Raw genomic sequence first — 27,998 nt, 5'->3', positions numbered from 1 at the left:
AACAGTCGACCTGAAGGCCTCTTCCTTGTTCCGTTTTTTGTAAGTCTTCATCACTCTGTTCACTTGCCTAGGTGAAAAGCCATTCTTCAAAAATACTTTTTGCAGGTTTTCCAGTTCTGCTTGAAGACTGTCGGCGTCAGAGATAGTATGGGCACAGTGGATCAAGATTTTGAGAATGCCCATTGTTTGTGCTGGATGGTAGCAACATCACAGAGGTGGTGAGTCCTGCTCCCGGGATTGGAATGACTCCTTACCCTCTCCCTTAAAACCCACATCCTTTCGTCTTTCCCTCTCCTTCCCTCTTTCCTGATGAGGCAACAGTTTGTTGCGAAAGCTTGAATTTTGTGTGTATGTTTGTGTTTGTTTGTGTGTCTGTCGAGCTGCCAGCACTTTCATTTGGTAAGTCACTACATCTTTGTTTTTTTTTTTATATATATATATATGAATTTTGTGTGTATATTTGTGTTTGTTTGTGTGTCTGTCGACCTGCCAGCACTTTCATTTGGTAAGTCACATCATCTTTGTTTTTTTTTATATATATCATCTTTGTTTTCACATATATATATATATATATATATATATATATATATATATATATATATATATATATATATATATATATATATATGAAAACAAAGATGATATATATAAAAAAAAACAAAGATGATGTGACTTACCAAATGAAAGTGCTGGCAGGTCGACAGACACACAAACAAACACAAATATACACACAAAATTCAAGCTTTCGCAACAAACTGTTGCCTCATCAGGAAAGAGGGAAGGAGAGGGAAAGACGAAAGGATGTGGGTTTTAAGGGAGAGGGTAAGGAGTCATTCCAATCCCGGGAGCGGAAAGACTTACCTTAGGGGGGAAAAAAGGAAAAAAGGATGGGTATACACTCGCACACACACACATATACATCCACACATATACAGACACAAGCAGACATTTTGAAAGACAAAGAGTTTGGGCTGTATTAGAAGGTGGAAAGTGTAACATGAGGTTGAAATGAAAATGAAAGATAAAAATATATGGGGAGAGATAAGGGTGAACTAGAAAGTAACTGGAGATCTGGTATGAAAAAAGGTGAAAAAGTGTTGGTTAAGTTGATCCTGTGGTGAACTTGGGTTGGTAGACAGCGATGTGCATGAAGGTTAGGTGGTTGTGTTGCCGCTAAAACACGTTAAAGGACGGAGAAATTCGGGAAAATTTCGAAAAAACGTGTAAATGTATTAAAAGGAGTGGTGTTGTGGTGGAAGATTACGAAAATGGGGCTAAAAATTGTCTGACGAAGAAATAATGACGTTAAAACCTGTTATCTTTCATTTTCATTTCAACCTCATGTTACACTTTCCACCTTCTAATACAGCCCAAACTCTTTGTCTTTCAAAACGTCTGCTTGTGACTGTATATGTGTGGATGGATATGTGTGTGTTTGCGAGTGTATACCCGTCCTTTTTTCCTTTTTCTCCCCCTTAGGTGCGTATATATATATATATATATATATATATATATATATATATATATATATATATATATATATATATATATATATATATATATATAAGATACAGTCGCCGTGCAAGACAGACTATATATAAAACAATTGAAGACGTTGAAATGACCACATCTGCCGCCGACAAGAAAAAGAATACGATCAAATCTGTCGCTGCACACGCTCTTCTGGACGGACCTGCAGTCTTTTGTGGATGCAGACTGAACTTCAGCATCGACATCAATGATTCGATATATATATATATATATATATAAGGTATGAGCGGCGGCAAATTGAAATTAGAAATTAGCGGAAATTCAGGCCTGGTGGATAACTAGAAGAGAGGATATACTGAAGGGCAAGTTCCAATCTCCGGAGTTCTGACAGGTTGTGTTGGGAAGTATCCAGATAACCCGGACGGTGTAACACTGTGCCAAGATGTGCTGGCCGTGCACCAAGGCATGTTTAGCCACAGGCTGATCCTCATTACCAACAAACACTGTCTGCCTGTGTCCATTCATGTGAATGGACAGTTTGTTGCTGGTCATTCCCACATAGAAAGCTTCACAGTGTAGGCAGGTCAGTTGGTAAATCATGTGGGTGCTTTCACACGTGACTCTGCCTTTCATCGTGTACACCTTCCGGGTTACAGGACTGGAGTAGGTGGTGGTGGGAGGGTGCATGGGACAGGTTTTACACCGGGGTCGGTTACAAGGGTAGGAGCCAGAGGGTAGGGAAGGTGGTTTGGGGATTTCATAGGGATAAACTAAGAGGTTACGAAGGTTACGTGGACGGCGGAAAGACACTCTTGGTGGAGTGGGGAGGATTTCATGAAGGATGGATCTCATTTCAGGGCAGGATTTGAGGAAGTCGTATCCCTGCTGGAGAGCCACATTCAGAGTCTGATCTAGTCCCGGAAAGTGGGGCACTTTTAGGGTTCTTCTGTGGGAGGTTCTGCGTTTGAGGAGATGAAGAAGTGGCTCTGGTTATTTGCTTCTGTGCCAGGTCGGGAGGGTAGTTGTGGGATGCGAAAGCTGTTTTCAGGTTGTTAGTGTAAATGGTTCAGGGATTCTGGACTGGAGCAGATTTGTTTGCCACGAAGACTTAGGCTGTAGGGAAGAGACCGTTTGATGTGGAATGGGTGGCAGCTGTCATAATGGAGGTACTGTTGCTTGTTGGTGGGTTTGATGTGGACGGACGAGTGAAGCTGGCCATTGGACAGGTGGGGGTCAATGTCAAGGAAAGTGGCATGGGATTTGGAGTAGGACCAGGTGAATCTGATGGAACCAAAGGAGTTGAGGTTGGAGAGGAAATTCTGGAGTTCTTCTTCACTGTGAGTCCATATCATGAAAATGTCATCAATAAATCTGTACCAAACTTTGGGTTGGCAGGCCTGGGTAACCAAGAAGGCTTCCTCTAAGCGACCCATGAATAGGTTGGCGTACGAGGGGGCCATCCTGGTACCCAGGGCTGTTCCCTTTAATTGTTGGTATGTCTGGCCTTCGAAAGTGAAGAAGTTGTGGGTCAGGATGAAGCTGGCTAAGGTAATGAGGAAAGAGGTTTTAGGTAGGGTGGCAGGTGATCGCCGTGAAAGGAAGTGCTCCATCGCAGCGAGGCCCTGGACGTGTGGAATATTTGTGTATAAGGAAGTGGCATCAATGGTTACAAGGATGGTTTCCGGGGGTAACAGATTGGGTAAGGATTCCAGGTGTTCGAGAAAGTGGTTGGTGTCTTTGATGAAGGATGGGAGACTGCATGTAATGGGTTGAAGGTGTTGATCTACGTAGGCAGAGATACATTCTGTGGGGGCTTGGTAACCAGCTACAATGGGACGGCCGGGATGATTGGGTTTGTGAATTTTAGGAAGAAGGTAGAAGGTAGGGGTGTGGGGTGTTGGTGGGGTCAGGAGGTTGATGGAGTCAGGTGAAAGGTTTTGTAGGGGGCCTAAGGTTCTGAGGATTCCTTGAAGCTCTGCATGGACATCAGGAATGGGATTACCTTGCCAAACTTTGTAAGTAGTGTTGTCTGAAAGCTGACACAGTCCCTCAGTCACATACTCCCGACGATCAAGTACCACAGTCGTGGAACCCTTGTTCAAAAAATGGTTCCAATGGCCCTGAGTACTATGGGACAACTGCTATGGTCATCAGTACCCTAGAACTTAGAACTACTTAAACCTAACTAACCTAAGAACATCACACACACCCATGCCCAAGGCAGTATTCGAACCTGCGACCGTAGCAGCAGCGCGGTTCCGGACTGGAGCGCCTAGAACCAGACGGCCACCGCGGCCGGCAGGAACCCTTGTCCACCGGAAGAATGACGATGGATCGGTCAGCCTTCAGATCACGGATAGCCTGGGCTTCAGCAGTGGTGATGTTGGGAGTAGGATTAAGGCTTTTTAAGAAGGATTGAGAGGCAAGGCTGGAAGTCAGAAATTCCTGGAAAGTTTGGAGAGGGTGATTTTGAGGAAGAGGAGGTGGGTCCCGCTGAGACAGAGGACGGAACTGTTCCAGGCAGGGTTCAATTTGGATAGTGTCTTGGGGAGTTGGGTCATTAGGAGCAGGATTAGGATCATTTTTCTTCACATATACAGACACAAGCAGACATAAATAACTGGTAAGAATTTAGGAAACTACTGATTTCAGTTCAATAGCCTGAAACGGATTCTATTGATGGTGGTACTTGAATTCCTTCAATGACAGCAGATCGATATTGTAATTAATTTTATGTATTAATTTTACTGATGATGTGTTGTAATGAGTTATTGTGTTTCTAGTTATATAAGGCACATGTCAGTCTGTTGTAGATACCCACTATTCCTGGGATTTTCTCGTGCCCATTCGTGACCATTGCTGCTCCTGTCTAGGGTTATTTGGTAATAACAATCACTGTTGTAATGAAAAAGGACATTAGTTAAAAATTTTAGTAAATTGTTCTTTAGCTTGATTACAATTCAGAGTATATAAAATTTAGCTCATTTCAGAAAATGTGTAATAGGCCATAATTGCCACATTTGTATGAATGTTTAAAATTGAAGCAATTTGTTTTCACCTGAATGGTAATTTTCAAGATGTGTGGTACTTTTAAACAGGTGATGGTTTTATTTGTCAAATTCTCTTTTTTAAAGTTACCAAATAAAATGTTCAGTGCAACTGTCGATTGCCTGATGTGTTACTTTGGTTCAGTCCTGCCACCCTACAGCCTATTGTGCTGAGTTTGTGTCATTGTGAAAAAGGTGGAATTCCGTGTTGTCTCAACACTTCATGGGTAGAGCGTGGTTCTGTTACTGGGCCCCTGGGTCAGGCATCACCATCCATTGTTGAATCTTGTGATAAATTAGGTTTTTTATCTTAACTTGTAGTTTCCTTTGTGTGAAGAATCTCTGTTGGCTGTATTATGTTACAAGACAACGAAGCCAGTCACCCGCAGCCATGGGTGTGTCCGGGATTGAGCCCGTTGAGTGGAGAGCAGCTAGTTTATGAGCTTAAGATATGTGGGGCACTGACTGGTGGGACAGTGACGGATCTGAGCGCATGATTGCGCGGAGTTGTTGACCATCCAGTATGCCTTGCTGGGGAAGGCATTGGTAAGGTAGTTTCGGTGTTGTCCATGTGTGCTGCATCACTTTCCGGTGTGCGGGAGAATCTTGAGTTTATGAGGGATAGTAACCCTTCCTGTACACAGATCAGCAGGGTTCAATCCCAGCTTATTCACTGGATTAATAGATTGAGAGACTTGTAACATCTGAAGATTACACCTGAACAGAAGGACAATATTGGCAAGCTGCATCAGAGAGCTATGGCATTGCAGGGGGAAGAGAGCATAGGAGGAGGTACATTGGTACAAGAACCAGTGAATGAATTGGAGCTGGCAGGGAAATTAACGAAAGTTGGGCAGCCATTGTTTGAGCCATTTGCTAAGTTACCCAATCCTATACTTCTTTTCATTCAGGGATTGAGCGTTTTGGTGGTAGATGAGTTGCCGCGTGTTGTTGAGGTTCTGTGGTTATTGGTACGTTTGGAAACACATGACAATGCACTAGGTATTGACCACCAGCTTATTCTTCAACTCATTTATCCTTTGGCGAAGGGGTTATTGAGTATTGTTATTGGTGAAGTATTGAGGGACTCTCCAGGCAACAAGACATTGGGTCGACCTCGTACAAGGTGGAAAGATGACAGAGAAGGACATCGCAGCATTAGGAATTTCCGCAGGGTGGAGAGAGACTGCGAGAGATAGAAGGTGGTGGAAGCAGATAGTTGATGCAGCATGTGGTCTACAGGGCCTGTGATTGCTGAGGAGAAGGAGAAGGAGAATTGAGAGTTAAGGGTAGCCTTTCCGATTTGCGGCAGAAGATCATTGAACATAAATTCATTCCACGCATTAAACATGATTTGGCAGGCCAATATTTTTATCGTGTCCAGTGTCAAACCGAGACCCTCAAACAGTATATTGATGAAATATGTGTCACCATTACAGTGCTGGATTTAAGTATAACTGAGAGGGAGGCTGTAGAGACTTTACTGCAGGGCATCAGACGGGATGGTAGGTCGAGTGTTATGTTTGCCCCTAAGCCAACTACCTTCAGGGAACTTGAGACTTTGGCTTATCAGATCGAGGGGCTTTGTTTTGCTGATAGTAAGAGAGCCTGGGAGCGAGAGGCATATCCTATAACTACCTGGGTACAACATGATCGTATTGAAGAAAAGATAAATGATGTTGGAAATAGGAGCTGTTTTTGGTATGGCAGTTTCGAGCATTTGGTGTGTGCTTGTCCAGAGAGACGGAAACTGCGCCCAAGTAGCTGACGGTTAAGGAATATGGACACTTTTAGTCAGGAGCATCCAATGAAGCGATGTAATCATATAAGAACAGTTGGTAGCCAGTTACTGCCATTCATGTGCGGCGCGTTGAACCATGAACCAGTCTGCATGTTAGTAGATTCTGGGAGTAGTGCGTCCTTGTTAGACCATCAATGGAACCAGAAGTATCATTCGATATGTAAGCTACCCCCCTTGCAACCGGCCTCAGAGGGATGTAGTGCGGTTAATGGGCAAGGGTTGCCACTCATGAGCTGTTGCCGGGGAAGCGTATTGATACAGGAGTTATCATGGCCGATTCATTTGTTAGTGGAGAAAAACCTGTCCATTAATTTGTTATTGGGCTGTGATTCGATACAACAGATAGATTTGGTGTTAGATTACGCAAGTTGGATGTTTTATTTTCGGTTTGCACCTGCGAAGAAGTTTAGTTTGTGTTCATGCCAGGGGCAGATTGAGGTAAACAATATATTTGTTTAGGATTCTGAATTTGAGCTCAGTCATTTACCAGGTAGTCAGGCAGAGCAATTATTGGCATTTCTGAGTTGTTTTCCTGATGTGGTGATTACTAAGCTCGGTGTGATGGATAAAATTCGTTACCATATACGCTTGACCAATGATGTGCCAGTTCGACAACCACCGTACAGATTGTCACCACAGAAGATGGAGGCGTTATGCCAGTTAGTTGATAAGATGTTGAAGGAAGGAGTGATCAGGAAGTCAACCTCTCCTTATGCTTCTCCGATGTTTTTGGTGCCTAAGGCAGAGGCTGGGTATCGCCCGGTAGTGGACTATAGACTATTAAACCACAGGGTTGTTTTTTGGAATTGGTGCCGTTGCCGGACTTGCACCATTGTTTTACCTGGTTTGTGGGGGCAAGAGTCTATACCATCCTGGACCTCAACCAGGCTTACTACCAGATTATGTTATCCGAAGAGTCTAAACCAGTCACTGCGTTTAGCATAAACTGGAACCTTTATGAGTTTAATTGGGTGCCATTCGGGTTGTCCATGGACACAGCAGTCCAATCTCGACTGCTAGAGAGCATCTTGGGGAATGTCAAGTACAAGTTTGTTTATAATTACCTGGACGATGTGGTAGTATATAGTCCTATGTTTGAGGAGCACTTTCAACATTTGGAGCAAATTCTACTCTGCTTGCGGGAAGCTGGGCTCAAGAGTCAAGCCTTCTAAGATGAGTTTGGCACGCAATGAGATTTCGTTTTTGGGTCAATTGGTCTCAGCAGGGGGCGTGAGGACTGACCAGGGGAGAACGCAGGATCTACATAAGTTTCTGCCTCCTAAGACAAAGAAGGGAGTTGCCCGATTTATAGGGATGGCAAATTTTTTTCATAAATTTGTGCCCTATTTCACGCAATTAGCTGCTCCCCTAAACCAACTTTGGAAGAAGAATGTGGATTTTCAGTGGGGCAAATCCCAGCAACCTGAATTTGATGCCATTAAGGAGGCCTTAGGCAACCCACCAGTGTTGGCTGTACCAGATTTCAGTAAGCGTTATGTTGTTCACATGTAAGCATCTACTTCTGGGGTGGCAGCACTGCTACTCCAGGAGGGTAAAGGTGAACATCGTCTGATAGCTTATGCATCCAGGACACTCTCACCAGCCGAAGCGTTGGCAGTATTCTTCGCTTTAGAAAGGTTTCGTTTCTACCTAGAACATAGACATTTCGACTTGGAGACTGACAACCAGCTGGGTACTGGCCCACCCAAGGAAAACTGGACATATTGCCCGGTGGGCAGTCCATATATCAGCCTTCAGATTCAGTGTTAAACATGTAAGGGGAAAGAAAAATTCTATAGCGGATGCTCTGAGTCTGATGTTTGAGGAGGGACAGGGAAGAGACCAGGATACAACTGGCGTAGGGAATGCAAGTTTGGTTATGGGTGTTCTAACTGAAGTTCCGGAGTTGTTTGGCAGTTTGAGATAAAAGCAAGGCATGGATCCTACCTTGAGTTCTAAAAAACAGCAGCTCGTAGAAGGGAAGCAGGAGCCGGGCTATAGCATAGAAAAGGGCATCATACGCTACCAAACTAAGAGCAATGGAAGGGTTAAGATTTGTCTGCCGGGTGAACTAGTCCCAGCGATTTTCCATTACTTCCATAAGTCTGTGGTGGGAGGCCATTTGGGAGTCACCAAGACTATTGCTACGATTCGGGAGCACCTAACCTGGGTGACATTGTATAAGGACATTCATACATTAGTAGAACACTGTCACATTTGTAAGGAGTCCAAGCTCAACTCTAATGCAAGGAGAGGATTACTGCAATCTACGAGGGAGAATTCACCACTGGACAAGGTGTTCATTGATTATTTTGGACCATTATTGAGAATGTGGAATGGCAATAAGTATATATTGGTAGTGGTGAATGCATTCACACTCTTTGTATGGCTCATCCCTAGCAGTGGAATAACAGCAGGTTGAACTATTCACCATCTGACTAACATTTTTTCGGTATTTGACCCACCAAGGTCGTTTGTTAGTGATAACACTCCTGCTTTTGTGTTGTGCCAGTTTAAGAGATTTTGTTTCGAAAGTGCTATATATCATGTTACTACTATTTCCTACTACCCGCAACCTTCATTTGTGGAGAGAGTGAATCACAATCTTAAGACTGCTCTCACAGCATTCCACCAGAAGTCGTAGCGAAGATGGGACGAGATGATCCCTTGGTTGGACTTAGCCTTCAACTCTGTCTGCCACGAAGTGAGTAAGGCTGCCCCTTTCTCTGATGCTTAGTTATCCTGTGAACTCCCTACTCGCCAATTAGTGGTCCAGCAATGATTTACTGGCCAAGGCGGTTACCAGTGAGCTCATTCAGCAGAATTGGAAACATGCCAGGAAAAACATCAAGCTGGCACACCAGAAATTAGCTCAGTGCTACAATGACGGGCGCCGCCCATTTAAGGTCCAGACAGGGGTGACAGTTTTTATTCAAAATTTTTCAGTAGGGGGACAAGGCAAAGACAAAATCTTGAGCAAGTTATCACCACATTTTGTGGGACCCTGTCAGGTGTTACATGTCTTGAACCCAGTCAGTTTGCTGGTTCAGAAGAGTCGGATGGGGAAAACCTCACGGGTCCACATCCCTCAGGTCAAGGGAGGGGGGGGGGGGGATGGTTCCATTTTCAGAGGGGGAGGATGAGCCATGTGGCTTGATCGGCGATATTCCCGCTGCCGTTGGGGGTCATCTTTCTGGCGGTGAGCGCAGAGCGCGCGTTGGCGCCACCTACCAGGCCAATCAGGAGAGAGAGGAAAAGCTGAGGAAGAGGGAATGATTTTGCTTTGGGACACCAAGCAGTAACGGCGTTTTGGAAACTATGGCCAACAGCGAAGGTCTGGTGACAGCCAGCAACCAGGGCATGTCTAAAAGGGGCTGTTTACCCGGGTGACACTGCCGTGACAAATATCGCTGGTGTGGAATGAGGTGTTACTGCGAAGCCATTGGTGTTTTTTCTGCTTGCTTCATTTCTCCTGGCATCGGGATCTGTGGCGGCTGGCTTCGTCAAACGAGCAAGAGGGTAAGGGCCTTGCTTGTCTTGTAAATTCTGGAAGGAATCCACTACTGGGTTGAGTGTGATTGACTGTATTTTCTTGGGCGCCCGTTGCTACTTCTACTGAGTCTGGCCTTCAATGTGTTGATTTGAATTGGTTTAATACGTAGTGTTTTAAGGTGTATGTGGTGTGATTATTAATATTTATGAGGGGCTGGAGTGCTGAGACATTCTGTTGTAGGGCTGGAGTGCTGAGACTTTCTGTTGTAGGTCCTTACTGTCAAGGTTTAACCATCATTGAAAGCAGTTTGCTGGTTCTTGTTTAGGTACCGCCTGGTTATTGTATTTATATTGTGAGGCGTCCGCAGTTTTCGGACCTTACATGAGCTTCATAATTACAATAAGAATAAAATCCCCAGAAAAGAACTCTATATTATTAACAGGAAGCAATTGTAATAATCTCATGTACTGAATAACAAAACAATATCTACCCTTACAACGACAGGGGCATGTGTAAATGAGATAAAGTGAACACAGTTTGGAGGCAGACTCTGCACGTGGCTAATGGCATTGGGAAACTCCTATTAACATTAACAAAAGAAGGCCCAACTGCAGTGCAGAAAGAAATAATGCGAGAACAATACAACACCTTTTAAATAAACTCAGCCAAGACCATGGGTAAGTGGCTAGACAGCATTAACAAGGATAGCGGCAACCCGGCAAGAAAAATAAAAATACACATATAACGAGGAAGCGGTTGGCTGAAGTCATACTGTGTGATGTAGAAGAGACATGGCAGGGAGAGTCACATCATACAAAAGCATTTTTGAGAACTAAATTAACAGAGCTCTCTCGTCTCGCAGCGGCCGACACCTATGTGTGGAGAGATAGCAAAGACATTGAGACCTTTACGTCTGTGAAGTCAGGGCGGTACGCTTCACATAACGTGGCGACAGATGCAAAGCCATAGTTCATATTCCTGTGGGAATTTTTGTGGGCAGAGCACTGTGCATGTCGCTCGATTCCTTAGTACCGAGCGAGGTGGCGCAGTGGTTAGCACACTGGACTCGCATTCGGGAGGACGACGGTTCAATCCCGTCTCCAGCCATCCTGATTTAGGTTTTCCATGATTTCCCTAAATCGCTTCAGGCAAATGCCGGGATGGTTCCTTTGACAGGGCACGGCCGATTTCCTTCCCCAAACTTCCCTCCCCCGAGCTTGCGCTCCGTCTCTCATGACCTCGTTGTCGATGGGACGTTAAACACTAATCTCCTCCTCCTCTCCTCCCCTCCTCCTCGATTCCTTAGCAAGTGTGCAATAGCCATTATTTCGACTAGGGAAAATTTAATGTTCTATGAAATGCAGGAAAGTTGAGACTGAGTGATTCTGTCAAGGCCAGAGTAGGGAATTAGCGTTCCAGATCCAGCATGGAGACAATGCCACCACAGTTACAACACGCATTAGGCGACATTAAATGTTGAGTCGAGAGTCTGATCACTCCAACCTGCGTACGCTTTGAATAAAGAATTTCAAGAGTTGAAAACTAACATACCCTCCACTGAGTACATGAAAGTTTGATTAGTTTAAAAGATCAAATTTCATTCTCCACCAGCTTAGTCCACAACGTAGATCAAATTTCATTCTCCACCAGCTTAGTCCACAACGTAGATGTAAATGCCACTGATAAAGATTTAATTGTTTTGCTAGTTATAACATTCTCATATATAGAGATAAAGATTTAATAATAACATATTCAATGTCTAAAAGTTAATTATTTTGTTGAGAGTTGAAAGTAATTGAACTTGCTTGTTACATATCTCTTGAACCCTGAAAGCAGTGATAAATTAAATGTAGAATGAAAAGGGAGAGGTTGTGTTGTCATTTTAGAAAAAATCCCAAACTCTTATTTATATCAATTTGTGCATTCTTGTTATGTCACAGCACAATTTCTAATTAATTTGAGATGATCCACACCTAACATTCGCAGTATTACAGGGCAAAATTAATAGCTATGTAGAATGTCGGTTTACCACCATGGGCTTGAGAAGACGTTAAGATACATTATCCACTTGCGTGGGATCACAAAATAGCTCTACCCACCAGCACTTTACACAAAATAACTACACGTTACAATATCACACCATGGAGTTAAGATGGCCAGTTGATATATACATAACAGCCCTCGTCAAAGATTTAATGTCATATATATACACAGCTACATTTCTGTTTGAACTCGTAGTGTGTCTGAGAAACACGTGTATAATTTTGAAATCAATAGTTTCCTAAATTCTCACCAGTTATTGAGAGACCAGTTGTTATTGTGTGTTTAATAGCCTGAAACGGATTCTATTGATGGTGGTACCTGAATTCCTTCAATGACAGCAGATCGATATTGTAATTAATTTCATGTATTAATTTTATGGATGATGTGTTGTAATGAGTTATTGTGTTTCTAGTTATTTAAGGCAGATGACAGTCTGTTGTAGATACCCACTAGTTCTGGGATTTTCTCATGCCCATTCATGACCATTGTTGTTCCTGTCTGGGGGTCCATGTCGAGCTTGTATTGGAAACAGCTGAGTGGCCGGGTGTCAGTTTTCTGAGTGTAGTTGTTGAATCTCACGAGCTTGTTTGCTCACACGAGATTCTATATTTTATATGCTAAATTGTGTGACACCTACCATTTAAGTAACCTGTTGTGTGCCATGGTATCTGATTGTTGCCTGAACTCTGAATTATTTTGGTAATAACAATTACTGTCATAATGAAAGAGCATATTAATTAAATTTTAGTAAATTGTTCTTCAGCTTGATTACAATTTAGAGTATATAAAATTTAATACATTTCAGTAAATGTGTAATAGGCCATAAGTGCCACATTTTTATGAATGTTTAAAACTGAAGTAATTTATTTTCACCTGAATGGTAATTTTCAAGATGTGTGGTAGTGTGATGGTTTTATTTGTCAAGTTCTCTTGTTTACAGGTACCAAATTTAATGTTCGGTGCAACTGTTGATGGTGATTGCCTGATGTGTTACTTTGGTTCAGTCCTACCACCCTACAGCCTATTGTGCTGAGTTTGTGTCATTGCATAAAAGGTGGAAGTACATGTCGTCTCGACACTTCAGTGATGGCAACTACCTAGCTGTTTACCACACGAATGAGCTAACTGCTTACCTACACATACAGTTGCTGGACACTGTAATATCAATGACTACAACAGTGGCTTCAGTAACCCAACCATTTGGACACTTGTCTCCAGAATCAGATCCTCTGAACTATGCAGATTTTCCTCTATGGATTCATTGCAGGGGGTACAGACAAACAGTCACGCGAAGTATTTTTGAATACTTTTTCTGAAAACCATCTTGAGCAGCTAGTTTGGCAGTCCACACACAATGGAAATATCTTAGACCTCGTAGCTACAAAATAGGCCAGACCTTAACGACAATGTCAGTATAGAAATGGGGACTCGCAATCATGATATCATTATAGCAACTATGATTATGAAAGTTAATAAATCAATTAAGAAGGCTAGGAGAGTGTTTCTGGCAAGAAGAGCAGGTAAGCAGTTGTTAGTATCTCACTTAGAGAGTGAAGTGACATTTCTCAGTTCCACTAAGATGGACGTAGAGGAATTATGGGCAAAGTTTAAGCAGACTGTAAATTGTGGTCTGAAGGATTATGTGCCTAGCAAGTGGATTAAGGACAGAAAATACCCATCATGGTTTAATAACAAGATTTTGAAACTGCTGAGGAAGCAGAGGCTGTTGCACTGTCAGTTCAAAAGAGAACACACAAATGATGGCAACCAAAGGTTAGTAGTGATCCATGCATCTGTGAGAAGATCTGTGTGCAAAGCATACAACAACTACCAATGTCATACCTTAGCAAAAGATCTGACAGAGAACCCAAGAAAATTCTTGTCCTATGTAAAATCGCTAAATGGGTATAACGCTTCCATCCAGTCGCTTGTTGACCAGTATGGGGTGGCAGCTGAAGATGGCAAAACAAATTTCACATTCAAGAAGTTGTTGACACAGGAGAATTATAGAAACATACTGTCATTTGACCATCGAACAAATTCCCATATCGATGACATAGTAATAAGCGTCCCTGGCATATAGAAACAACTGAAGAAGTTGGATACAAATACATCACCAGGTCCTGATGGAATCCCAGTTTGGTTTTTCAAAGAGTACTCTGCTGCATTGGCCCTTAACTTGGCTTGCATTTATCATGAATCTCTCACCCAGTGCAAAGTCCCAAGCAACTGGAAAGAAGCGCACTTGACTCCTGTGTATAAGAACAGCATAAGAACGGATCCACAAAATTACAGACCAATATCACTAACATCAGTTTGCTGCAGAATCCTTGAACATATTCTGAGTTTGAATACAATAATTTTTCTTGAGACTGAGAGGCTTATGTCCATGAATCAGCACGGTTTTAGAAAGCATAGCTCATGTGAAATTCAGCTTACCCTATTTTCATATGGTATAGTGCAAACTAAGGATGATGGGCAACAGGCAGATTCAATATTTCTAGATTTCTGGAAAGTGTTGGACACGGTGCCCCATTGCAGGATTTTAAAGATGGTACGAACATATGGAATAGGTTCACAGATATGTGAGTGGCTCATAGACTACTGAAGTTATAGAACCCGGTATGTTGTGCTCGATGGTGAGCGTTCACCAGAGACAAGGGTATCATCAGGAGTGCCCCAGAGAAGAGTGATAGGGCCACTGTTATTCTCTATGTAACAGGCTCTCAGGCTATTTCGATCCTCTTTTCGTAATCACTTTCGTACGTCCTGGATCATCTGCTAAGTTTGTTTCATCGAAATTCACAATGTTACTTGGGGGAACATCTTTAATTTTTTTCTCTAAATCATCAAAATGTTCCCGCAGGACAGCTCTCGACACAGAAGCATGTGCTCTTTTTATGTTCTGGCAGTCTTAGACTCAATTTTTCTTTGTGCCTCTTCAAAAAGCTAACAGTGAAGTCCTTTGACAAACAACTGCAGAGTCAACTGGTCAAAGGGATAGCCCCACTCGGCACAAGTAGCAAGCCTGTCCACAATCAATGCATCTTCATTTGCGGAGAGTGCAGTTTGTCCCCCTTGGGGGTGCACATTATTATTCTTCAACTGTTGATGGAGAACTGTGTATGGAATGCTGAAATTTCTGGCAGCATGCCTAATGCTGCTCCCTCCTTTAACAGCAGCACTGGCTTGGGCTAATTCATCCTCGCTTCTCTTTGTGTAGGATTTCCCACGAGGATCAGGAATGTAATTTCTGGGGATTTTAATCAGTCTGGAAATTAAGTAGAATGAACATTCAAAACACAAGCAGGTAGTATTCCATAACCAAATGTAAGTCCGTTAATAGTGTTATTTTATACCGATCCTATTCACCCCATTTTTTTAAAAAAAAGTGTGTTTGTTCGAGCAAAATAATATGAAATCTAAAAATATATTTAATACTCACTAAAAACAAAGGAGGACCTGAATTTGGAACACAATTCCCGGTAGAAGCACTGATTTTGATGATACACAACTCCCGACCACACACCACTGTATACCAAGTTTTCGGAACATACATAAACATGGGAATCCCTACCCACATGTTTACAGTGCTCTAGAAGCCAGGGTAGCCATTATTGAAACACAAAATGTTCGGGAATGTGTTCCTCAAGGGCAATACTGCCGATTGATGCACAGGTTTCCATATTTTATTGCGATCCTGTGTACTTTCTATTGTTTTAAAGTTTTCCCGTCAGAATTGATCCTATTCACCCCTGTGATCCTCTTCACCCCGTTTTATGGTAGTCTGTAAAATCCCTTACAGGATATGAATGGGCCATTGGCCAATAAAATGACATGGCATTTAAAAATAAACCTGTTAAATGTACACTGAACAGAAAGAAGACAGTTACAACAGAATTTGCAAGACTGGATAAACTTAAATATCATGCACTTACGTCTTATACAGGACACACATATAATATTAACACAGACAGTAAGCAAAATGAACTTAGTGAAGTTTCAGAATAATTCTTTCACAACAAACAACAATAATAGAACATTACACCACAGACTTTTCAATCCAGTATAACTTATTAAGAAGGTTGAAGTTTCAATGTTCAGTATTTTATTCTGGAGTTTGGGGCTAACTGAACTGTGAGGTTAACTGGACCATCACATTAATTAACAATTCAAGAGGTAAAATAATTTTTCAGTACCATAAAGTTGTTCCATTAAGTTGGATGTACTACTTGACTGTATATGGCTGTATATTAGCTAAATTTGCTGATATATATAAAAATGTGAATTCCTCTGGTAAGAGCAATGTTTTCTCACATCAAACAAATTCTCCTACAATTTTAATTACTAATATTACACAATTTTGTTTTAATGAAATTCAGTGTTTATTGCTTTATGATACTCCATGAAATATAAACTGTGCATTTTCTCCCTATTTTGAAGATTTCTGATAAAATGAAGGTGCAGTTAACTGGACCATAAAGTATGTGGTTAGGTGGAGCAGCTCAGTTAACCCCTGTAAGTTGCTCACGAGTGAATATAATGAATAACTTTGCAGGAACACCTGCCAGTGTCCCCAGAATTACCACATAAAACATTACAACCTTGTAGGGATAGCATGTCCTTTGGCTTTTACTGTTCACACCATCTTGAAAGATTCTAGCATAAGTGGTGCTTTAACATATTTACCAACCAAATTTATTTGTCATTTTATGTAACAGACTCATTGAAGTCAGTGAGACAAATACAGTTGTAGCATGTATTTATCGCTCCCCAGATGGAAATTATACACATTTCTAAATACACTTGAATATGTACTACACAGGCTTCATCTAGACAAAAAATCAATAGTGCATTGTGGGAACTTCAACACTGATTTTCTTGGAAGCAGCAAAAGAAAAGAACTATTGCTCAACCTCACAGACTTTCAACTTAAAACAGACTATAACAATCCCAACAAGAATCACAAAAATTACTGCTACTACCTTGGATCAGATATTTGTGAATATAATTTGAACTGCAAAATGTATAAGTACAAGCCTTAGTGATCACAAAGCTCAAGTTGTCACCATCCAAAGCCACTTACTGCCCAACCAGAACTATAAAATAACTATAACAGCAAGACAGTTTAAAACATACACTATAGAAACATTCAACTCTCTGTTATCAGGAGAAAGGTGGGAGGAAGTTTCGGAAATAGATGAAACCAACAAAAAGTTTGAGAAATTCTCTGGCATCTTCATTGATTATTTTGAAATAGCATTCCCTCTCAAAACACAAGAACTAAGAGGCACAACTAAAAGAGCAAAGTTAGGGATAACAACAGGGATCAAAATATCAAGTGCGATGAAAAGAGAATTACTCAAATACAGGAAAAGCAATACCATATCCCCTCTTCTAAACAGTTACATACATGAATATATTCAAAACTACAGAAAATTGATACGGAAAAAGGGGGGGGGGGGATGGAGAGAGAAGAAGAAGAAGAAGAAGAAAATGGCAATGATAAGTTCATAACAGAATCAGCCAACAAAAGCCAAGCAGTATGGAAAGTCATAAAGAAGGAAGCAAATAAAGTATCCCATAAAATGGGAAATATCACTCTAAACCAAGAGAACAAGAGTATAACTGATCCCCAACACATTGCAAATCTTTTTAAATGTTACTTTGCAGAGATCACAAATAATTTACTAGTCAGTGACAAAACAGAAAGAAACAGAAAAACAAAGTGCACTCATGTTCCTCTTCAATCTACATTGACGGAACAACCCCAGATGAAATCATCAGCATCGCATCAGCTCATAGGAAAATGTCATCAGGGATTGATGGTATTCCTGATTATCATAAAGCAATGTATTAAAACCATTTCACTTCCTCTTGCAGATATAGTAAATTCATCTTTACTGAGAGGGACATTTCCAGACAGTTTAAAAATTGCTAAAGTGGTCCCTATCTATAAGAAAGGAGACAAAACAAATATAGAAAACTACAGACCAGTTTCATTATTATCAGGCTTTAGTAAAATCATACAAAAAATAATGTATAATAGGTTAATGAAATTCTGAGAGAAAAACAAAATTTTCAAATGATTCTTAGCATGGATTCATGAAAAATAAATCAACAACCAGTGCAATCTATGATTTTATAGAAAATGCCCTGCAAGCAATAGATAAAAAAAAGCCATTGGCTTTTTTTAGACTTAAATAAAGCCTTTGACATACTGGAGCCCAACATACTGTTGAAAAAGCTCCAAGTATATGGCATTAGAGGCACTGCATTACAATGGTTCACTTCGAACTTGACGAACAGGAAACAAAAAACATCCATGCTTGGGCTAATCCTCTTTCTCTTGTATATAAATGGGCTAAACCTGAACATTGAGTTACAAAGAAACACGTTTTTGCAGATGACACAAGCATCCTAATTACAGGAAATACCCCAAGTCAGCTTCAATCAGCTGTTAATAAGACTACAGAACGGCTAAATAGATGGTTTGAGGGGAATAAACTTATAATAAACACCAAAAAAACAACATTCCTAAATTTCCGTTTAAAAGGTGATGCATGCTGCCTGCATCAGTGTGACAATAAACTCCAACAAAACTTCATCTTCTCCGGAAACAAAGTTTTTAGGCATATGGCGTCAAAATAACTTCAAATGGCACACACATATAAACAAAATTAATGGAACACTAAATAAAATATGTTACAGTCTGCATTTACTCTCTGTCAAAGCACTGTCCGAACTGCCTACTTTGCACAATTCCACAGCATCCTACTGTACGGAATTATATTCTGGGTAATACACCACCTAGTTCAGTCATCTTCCTAACTCAAGAAAGAACTATAACAGCAATGCAACATGCTCGACAAACAGATTCTTGCCAACCCCTCTTTCAAAAGTCATCAGTTCTCCCTCTTCCCTGTCTGCAAGGGTGGTCCATTAATAGCGACCGGGCTAAATATCTCACGAAATAAGCATCAAACGAAAAAACTACAAAGAACGAAACTCATCTAGCTGGAAGGGGGAAACCAGATAGCGCTATGGTTGGCCCGCTAGATGGCGCTGCCATAGGTCAAACGGATATCAACTGTGCTTTTTTAAATAGGAACCCCCATTTTTTATTTTCGTGTAGTATGTAAAGAAATATGAATGTTTTAGTTGGACCACTTTTTTCGCTTTGTGACAGTTGGCGCTGTAATAGTCACAAATGTATAAGTACATGGTATCACGTAACATTCCGCCAGTGCGGATGGTATTTGCTTCATGATACATTACCCGTGTTAAAATAAATGGACCATTTACCAATTGCAGAAAAGGTCAATATCGTGTTGATGTATGGCTATTCTGATGAAAATGCCCTAAGAGTGTGTGCTATGTATGCTGCTCGGTATCCTGGATGACATCATTCAAGTATCCGAACCATTCGCTGGATAGTTATATTATTTAAGGAAATAGGAAGTGTTCAGACACATGTGAAACGTCAACCATGGCCTGCAACAAATGATAATGCCCAATTAGGTGTTTTAGCAGCTGTTGCGGCTAATCTGCACATCAGTAGCAGACAAACTGCGCGAGAATCAGGAATCTCAAAAATGTCGGTGTTGAGAATGCTACATCAACATCGATTGCACCCATACCATATTTCTATGCACCAGAAATTGCATGGCGATGACTTTGAACGTCATGTACAGTTCTGTCACTGGGCACAAGAGAAATTACGGGACGATGACAGATTTTTTGCACGCATTCTATTTAGCGAATAAAATTGAAGTGATATCAGGTATTCCCCAGGGAAGCGTTCCTGATCTATATAAATGACCTGGGTGACAATCTGAGCAGTTCTCTTAGGTTGTTCGCAGATGATGCTGTAATTTACCGTCTAGTAAGGTCATCCGAAGACCAGTATCAGTCGCAAAGCGATTTAGAAAAGATTGCTGTATGGTGTGGCAGATGGCAGTTGACGCTAAATAACGAAAAATGTGAGGTGATCCACATGAGTTCCAAAAGAAATCCGTTGGAATTCAATTACTTGCTAAATAGTACAATTCTCAAGGCTGTCAATTCAACTAAGTACCTGGGTGTTAAAATTACAAACAACTTCAGTTGGAAAGATCACATAGATAATATTGTGGGGAAGGCAAGCCAAATGTTGCATTTCATTGGCAGGACACTTAGAAGATGCAACAAGTCCACTAAAGAGGCAGCTTACACTACACTCGTTCGTCCTCTGTTAGAATATTGCTGCGCGGTGTGGGATCTTTACCAGGTGGGATTGACGAAGGACAACGAAAGGGTGCAAAGAAGGGCAGCTCAGTTTGTACGAGGGCAGTTATATAAGCAATGCAACACATTTTTTTTCCGAAACAGGGGTTGTTTTATTCAGCATTGAAATACACCAGGTTATTCCCCAATCTTTTAGCTACACAACACTATTTTTCAACGTAATCTCCATTCGATGCTACGGCCTTACGCCACCTTGAAATGAGGGCCTGTATGCCTGCACGGTACCATTCCACTGGTCGATGTCGGAGCCAACGTCGTACTGCATCAATAACTTCTTCATCATCCGCGTAGTGCCTCCCACGGATTGCGTCCTTCATTGGGCCAAACATATCGAAATCCAACGGTGCGAGATCGGGGCTGTAGGGTGCATGAGGAAGAACAGTCCACTGAAGTTTTGTGAGCTCCTCTCGGGTGCGAAGACTTGCGTGAGGTCTTGCGTTGTCATGAAGAAGGAGAAGTTCGTTCAGATTTTTGTGCCTACGAACACGCTGAAGTCGTTTCTTCAATTTCTGAAGAGTAGCACAATACACTTCAGAGTTGATCGTTTGACCATGGGGAAGGACATCGAACAGAATAACCCCTTCAGCGTCCCAGAAGACTGTAACCATGACTTTACCGGCTGAGGGTATGGCTTTAAACTTTTTCTTGGTAGGGGAGTGGGTGTGGCGCCACTCCATTGATTGCCGTTTTGTTTCAGGTTCGAAGTGATGAACCCATGTTTCATCGCCTGTAACAATCTTTGACAAGAAATTGTCACCCTCAGCCACATGACGAGCAAGCAATTCCGCACAGATGGTTCTCCTTTGCTCTTTATGGTGTTCGGTTAGACAACGAGGGACCCAGCGGGAACAAACCTTTGAATGTCCCAACTGGTGAACAATTGTGACAACACTACCAACAGAGATGTCTAGTTGAGCACTGAGTTGTTTGATGGTGATCCGTCGATCCTCTCGAACGAGTGTGTTCGCACACTCCGCCATTGCAGGAGTCACAGCTGTGCACGGCCGGCCCGCACGCGGGAGATCAGACAGTCTTGCTTGACCTTGCGGCGATGATGACACACGCTTTGCCCAACAACTCACCGTGCTTTTGTCCACTGCCAGATCACCGTAGACATTCTGCAAGCGCCTATGAATATCTGAGATGCCCTGGTTTTCCGCCAAAAGAAACTCGATCACTGCCCGTTGTTTGCAATGCACATCCGTTACAGACGCCATTTTAACAGCTCCGTACAGCGCTGCCACCTGTCAGACGTCAATGAAACTATACGAGACGAAGCGGGAATGTTTGAAAATATTCCACAAGAAATTTCCGGTTTTTTCAACCAAAATTGGCCGAGAAAAAAAAAGTGTTGCATTACTTATTGAACTGCCCTCGTATTATCACGTAATAGGGGAGAGAGTGTGGCAGACATGATACGTGAGTTGGGATGGAAGTCATTAAAGCAAAGACGTTTTTTGTTGCGGCGAGATCTATTTACGAAATTTCAGGCACCAACTTTCTCTTCCGAATGTGAAAATATTTTGTTGAGCACAACCTACATAGGTAGGAATTATGGTCAAAATAAAATAAGAGGAATCAGAGCTTGAACAGAAAGGTTTAAGTGTTCATTTTTTCCACACGCTGTTCGGTAGTGGAATGGTAGAGAGATAGTCTGATTGTGGTTCGATGAACCCTCTGCCAAGCACTTAAATGTAGATGTAGATGTAGATGAAGCGTCATTCACCAATAGTGGTAACGTAAACCAGCATAATACGCACTATTGGGCAACGGAAAATCCATGATGGCTGTGACAAGTGGAACATCAGCGACCTCGGCGGGTTAATGTATGGTGTAGCATTATGGGAGGAAGGACAACTGGCCCCCATTTTATCGATGGCAATCTAAATGGTGCAATGTATGCTGATTTCCTACGTAATGTACCACCAATGTTACTACAAGATGTTTCAATGCATGACAGAATGGCGATGTACTTCCAACATGATGGATGTCCGGCACATAGCTCATGTGCGGTTGAAGCAGTATTGAATAGCATATTTCATGACAGGCGGATTGGTCGTTGAAGCACCATACCATGGCCTGCACGTTCACCAGATCTGACGTCCCCAGATTTCTTTCTGTGGGGAAAGTTGAAGGATATTTGCTATTGTGATCCATCGACAACGCCTGACAACATGTGTCAGCACATTGTCAATGCATGTGCGAACATTATGGAAAGCGAACTACTTGCAAATGCATTTTGGTTGACGGACATCATTTTGAGCATTGATTGCATTAATGTGGTATTTACAGGTAATCATGCTGTAACAGCATGTGTTCTCAGAAATGGTAAGTTCACAAAGGTACATGTATCACATTGGAACAACCGAGATAAAATGTTCAAACATACCTACGTTCTGTATTTTCATTTAAAAAACCTACCTGTTACCAACTGTTCATCTAAACTTGTGAGCCATATGTTTGTGAATATTACAGTGCCATCTTTCACAAAGTGAAAAAAGTGGTCCAACTAAAACATTCATATTTCTTTACTTACTACACGAATAGGTAATAAAAAATGGGGGTTCCTATTTTAAAAAAGTGCAGTTGATATCCGTTTGACCTATGGCAGTGCCATCTAGCGGGCCAACCATACCGCCATATGGTTTCCCCCTTCAAGCTAGACATGTTTCATTCTTTGTAGTTTTTTCTTTTGACACTTATTTCATGAGATATTTGGCCCGGTCATGATCAATGGACCACCCTGTATGCGTGTGTGCGCGCACGCGCACACACACACACACACACACACACACACACCACACACACACACACACACACACACACACACTGATGAAGCAACTGTGGGTTGCAAAAGCTTGAATTTTGTGTGTAAGGTTTTTTTTTTTTTTTTTTGTGTGTGTGTGTGTGTGTGTGTGTGTGTGTGTGTGTGTGTGTGTCTCTCTATCAACATACCAATGCTTTCGTTTGGTAAATCATCTTTGTTTTTAGATATATTTCAGCAGCACACAGCAGATGAATCACTGCTAGAAGATAAAAGGAAACCTGCATATGACAATATGGAGACATCAGAAAAGATCATCAAACAGAAATTACACATTCTGTATAAGTTTGGTCATATTCTGCGAGTGGTGTAAGGAAGACAACAGGTAGAAAGAAAGGAAAATCAGCTGTCCTTACCAGTACAACAGTAAGACACAGCAGCAGAAAGCAGAAGATCAAATCAGTTGCCAAAAAAGCATGCATTCAGTGAACTGAAGCCTTCAGTCAAATGCCAAATATTGGAAGAGAGCAGCAGCAACTCTGAAGATGCTGACCATGTCCAGTACATTGATTCCTATGATGGTGATCTGTACACGGGTAAAAAAAAATTGAAATAGTGAAGAAGGGGAATTCATCTGGTCAAAGAAGAAGGGAAAACTGCCGCGAGTACTCGCTATTATGTTGCTCATGTCATTAAGTTGTACAATGATGCCTGGGAAGTAAAATTTTTTTACACAGTTGTTTCCACTACAAAATTTGAAGCTACATAACAAAATAATTCATTTGTTTCTTCAAGTGCAATAACTGCCAAATTACCCAGCCCAATAAATGGCACTAGGGTTGCTATGAAAACATGATTTGGTTATAGATAGATGTCATTGGATTGATTTTGCAGTAGTCTTGTTATTTCCCTGAATTTTTCATTAAATCATTTAATCATAATGGTATGCTTAGCGTTATTACTAATGTTGTTGCAATGAATTTTTATATATAGAGTCCTGTAATTCATTTATTTAACAGAGGGGTCCTGATAACCCAGTCAATGGGGTTACGTGGTCCAAAAGTAAGGTTGAAGTTATTTTCCATTCCTCTAAAATCTGTGTCAGATTCTGCAAAAATGAAAGTGCCTGTAGTTTTCATATCTGTTTTCCTCCAGTTTCGTGAGTAAGATTTTTAAAAAAATATTTAAGTATAATTTCAAGGGAAGAAAAATTGGTCCAGTTAAACCCAACAATCTTACTACGGGTAGTTATCAAATTACGTACAAAATTTTCATCAAGACTTAAGTTAAGAAAGTGCTAAAATACAATCAAGTAAATAAGTCGCCTAAATGAGCGTGCGCTACCACAGCGTTCGCAACTCATTGCTGGATCAGGAATCAATCCAAAGCTACTTTCGCTGATGAGTGTCATCTGATACTAAAACGTACTGAAAAAAAAGGAAGAAAATTCAGTCTACGAAGAAACTGTATATTTTGTTAAATATATACGTAATTCTGTCATTCAACGCCAGGTGTACATTAATAAAACTCGTTTTATCCTTTTTACGTCCCAAAAACTCTATCTGATCTTATGACAACCTAGCAGTTTATCACCCAAAGGTGGATGAGCCCATAGAATAATTTTGATACTAAAAGATGCAAACCCAGTTCAAGATGGCTTTGGATTTATTTGTTTTTATAACCTGGTAGGAATTTATCTAAACTGTAATAATTTCCAAGAGTCATTAAATATTCTTCAAGCTGCCGTCACAAAAAATGCTTGACGTTTCGAAATTTGACAGTATACAACTAGTTGCTAGAACGTTATTTACAAGTTTATATAAAGTCGTGAACATTTACTGCAGTGTGCTACTCATATTATTTGGTGGTTCAATTTGGCTCCTAGCGACTGAAAAACTGTGTATATTTATGTTTACTGTTTCGTTCTACGTACACCTGCTGACAGTTCCGCGAGACGCCTCGAACAAAACACTAACTCAGCCGGATATGCAGTGTCAGTCAGACGATTCTCGCGTAGTAACGTCCATATAATAGTAAGAATGATAGTTATTGTGCCATCGTAGTACATGATCTACGTTCTTCTTCCGTTTTTGTGTACTTCACTACTAATTTTGTTGTATTGTTATTTTATGCGGGGAGCATAATGCGAATTTTGCATGTTTAGAGAACCTGGTCTCCTTCGCGCTTTAAATTTGACTTTGTTTTGTTTTCTTTTACGTAATGTATAATGTTGTCACTCTGGAATTTAGTTCAAATAGTCTGTGTTTGTAATGTGTGAAGCACAAAGCGAAGGTCGTATGTGTAACAAAGTTGTTTTGTGGGTTCGTGTGTCGACAGTGTTAAACAAATGGCTTTAAAGGTACTAATCGTCGGTTCCGGAATAACAAGTGCAATTACTTGTAATTATTTACGAGAAAGATGTAGGAGCAGTTGTCGAGTGATAGTTTGGGATAAAGCGAGAGGTGTGGGCGGCCGAATGAGTACAAGTAGAAGCCCAACCATGGACTCCTGCACAGCGGATCTGGGAGCGCAGTATATAACCACGGTGCCCGAAAATATTGAAGCTAGTAAAGTTGTATACAGTACGTGTTTCACGAAAGGACTGTTGCACCCTTTGCAGAGTTTGATAGAAGGGATGCACACTTTTCCAAAAAATACAGTTCATTATGTGGCACCAAGAGGAATGAATTCATTGGTGAAAGAGTTCTTGACAGCAGACGAAGTGCAGTTTAACAGATTAGTCACATCTGTTACACAAAACGGCAACAAGCTTGATGTTGAAACGAAAGATGGTTATAAAGATACATTTGATGTTGTCGTTCTGACAATGCCAGTCCCTCAAATTTTACAGCTGTCTGGTTGTGTAGAGAGTGTTCTCTCCGATGACAAGGAAAAGAGAGAAGCACTCTCTGCTGTGAAGTACAGTTCCCGGTTTGCAGTAGCTTATTTCTATGACAAAACACTTGAATTTGATGTCCCCTGGTCTGCCAAATATGTCGTTGATGATGAATTATTACGATATATTGCAATAGACAACAAAAAACGCAATAGCTCAGCTACGTCTGCAGTTGTTTTTCACACCACAGTGAAATTCGGAGAAGAAAATATTGAACGAGATGTTGCAGATGTGCAGAGAGACATTGAGAAACATATAAACACTTTATTTCCAACTTGGCCCAAACCAGTTTCCGTGAAATGCCAAAAATGGAGATATTCACAAGCAACTGCAGTGTATGAAGGAAGTCCTGGTTGTATCACATTAATTCAAGAGCCACTGCTCATAGCTGGTGGGGATGGCTTTACTAAATCAACATTTGATGGCTGCATAACTTCAGCCAAAGCAATCGTAAATGTAGTAGAAAAATATATTACAAAGGAACTTGCCGTAGAAGGCAACAGATAGTTATAATAAAGACTTCTTTGTTACTCGAGACATTGCGCAGGAAACTGAACTGCAGTGATTACAAAAGATGGTTGTATAGTGTTAATGTGGCAACATTCCAGATGTTGAGATTTTTATATCAAACTTTTATGTGGACTAGAGATATATTACATATCTAATGCTTATTATAATAGTACCATATTTACTAAGGTAACCTTGTCAAAGTGAACATTGTGTATATGGGGACTTCTGTGTAAAGGGGAAAAATATATTTATTTTTGTGCATATTATCCACTTTCAGCTGAAAAATGCTTGTATCATCTCACATCTCACTTGTTGGCATGTAAAAAAAGGGTGAAAAAATATAGACTGCAATGTCTGTCATTTTCACCAAATTGTTATACATATGACTTACTGTCTATAAAGTCCATAATCTATAGTGTTCAGTGTTTTTAGGCTGATTGGTGACAGTTCTGATAACATTTCACACCAACAAATTTCAATTTGAAGGGGGGTGACTTGTAGAACATAATTTCAATCAAACTTGATACAGATCTCTCAAAAAACTGGCGTCAGGTGTGGGGGGGAGGGGGGGGGGTATGTGTTACCACTTGGCTAGCCTTCCTGCATGTGGTAGAGGTTAGGAAGGTGGTGACTTGGAAAACAATCAAAAATCATATTAGTGTCACAGCCAGAAGTCTTCGGTGTTGTAAGCTGACTGATGACAGAGTGATAACATTGGATCACTACTGGCAGGGTAGGGTTGAGAATAGAGCGACAAAAATAAGTAAAACACTCTCTCTCTCTCTCTCTCTCTCTCTCTCTCTCTCTCTCTCTCTCTCTCTCTCTATATATATATATATATATATATATATATATATATATATATATATATACCGAAGACTTCTGGCTGTGACACTAATATGATTTTTGATTGTTTTCCAAGTCACCACCTTCCTACCCTCTACCACATGCAGGAAGGCTAGCCAAGTGGTAACACCTACCCCCCCCCCCCCCCCCCACACACACACCTGACGCCAGTTTTTTGAGAGATCTGTATCAAGTTTGATTGAAATTATATATATATATAAAAAAATGACCAATGGAACATTTGGTGTGGCGGCGTACTGTGGGTGACGGGACAGAGCAAGGGGAAACTGTTGGGTAGAGGACATGGGAGCGAAGGATGTGGTGCAAGGATAACTCCCATTTGTGTAGTTCAGAAAAGCTGGTGCAACTGCCAAAATGTTGAATGCAAGCATGAGCATGTACAAGTGCATGCATTGTGTTATAAAGGTGCTGGATGTCAGTTTGTGGGATGGTTCAAATGGCTCTGAGCACTATGGGACTTAAGAGCTGAGGTCATCAGTCCCCTAGAACTTAGAACTACTTAATCCTAACTAACCTAAGGACATCACACACATCCATGCCCAAGGCAGGATTCGAACCTGCGACCGTAGCGGTCGCGCGGTTCCAGACTGAAGCGCCTAGAACCGCTGGCTACCCCGACCGGCTGTGGGATGGAGTTCCGTGCCTGTTGCACTTGGTCAGTCAATATAGGGACTGCTAATGCTGCTTGTGGATGATGCTAAAGTTGTTGTCCAATGATGTCCCATATATGCTTGATTGGAGACAGGTCTGGTGATTGAACAGGCCAAGGCAACACACTGGGACTCTGCAGAGCATATTGG

General features: G+C 41.3%; 2 protein-coding genes across 5 annotated transcripts in view; one reads left to right on the top strand and one right to left on the bottom strand.

The window, feature by feature from the left end:
• The window catches only part of LOC124605352 (kelch-like protein 28), a 145,238-nt gene extending 120,317 nt beyond the window's left edge, over positions 1–24,921 (bottom strand). For 2 of the 4 annotated variants that reach the window (XM_047136974.1, XM_047136975.1), the window contains exon 1: positions 24,737–24,775. In XM_047136974.1, the coding sequence (XP_046992930.1) occupies positions 24,737–24,760 (24 nt within the window). In that variant the 5' untranslated portion in view covers positions 24,761–24,775. Of the gene's footprint in view, positions 1–24,736; positions 24,784–24,858 lie in introns of those variants that run through there. The other 2 variants (XM_047136976.1, XM_047136977.1) reach the window with 2 other exon arrangements.
• Positions 24,922–24,972: 51 nt separating this feature from the next.
• On the top strand, positions 24,973–26,697 carry LOC124605354 (renalase-like). The gene has a single exon (XM_047136978.1). The coding sequence runs from the start codon at positions 25,273–25,275 to the stop codon at positions 26,326–26,328; it is 1,056 nt and encodes a 351-aa protein (XP_046992934.1). The 5' UTR covers positions 24,973–25,272; the 3' UTR covers positions 26,329–26,697.
• The last annotated feature ends 1,301 nt before the right edge of the window (positions 26,698–27,998 follow it).

Source organism: Schistocerca americana, chromosome 3 (genome assembly GCF_021461395.2).
Source record: "Schistocerca americana isolate TAMUIC-IGC-003095 chromosome 3, iqSchAmer2.1, whole genome shotgun sequence".
In the NCBI taxonomy this organism is placed as follows: domain Eukaryota; kingdom Metazoa; phylum Arthropoda; class Insecta; order Orthoptera; family Acrididae; genus Schistocerca; species Schistocerca americana.
This window is presented reverse-complemented; position numbering and strand designations above follow the sequence as displayed.

Coding starts and splice junctions, on each gene's coding strand:
- LOC124605354 (XM_047136978.1), top strand. CDS start 25,273: ATGGCTTTAAAGGTACTAATCGTCGGTTCCGGAATAACAAGTGCAATT.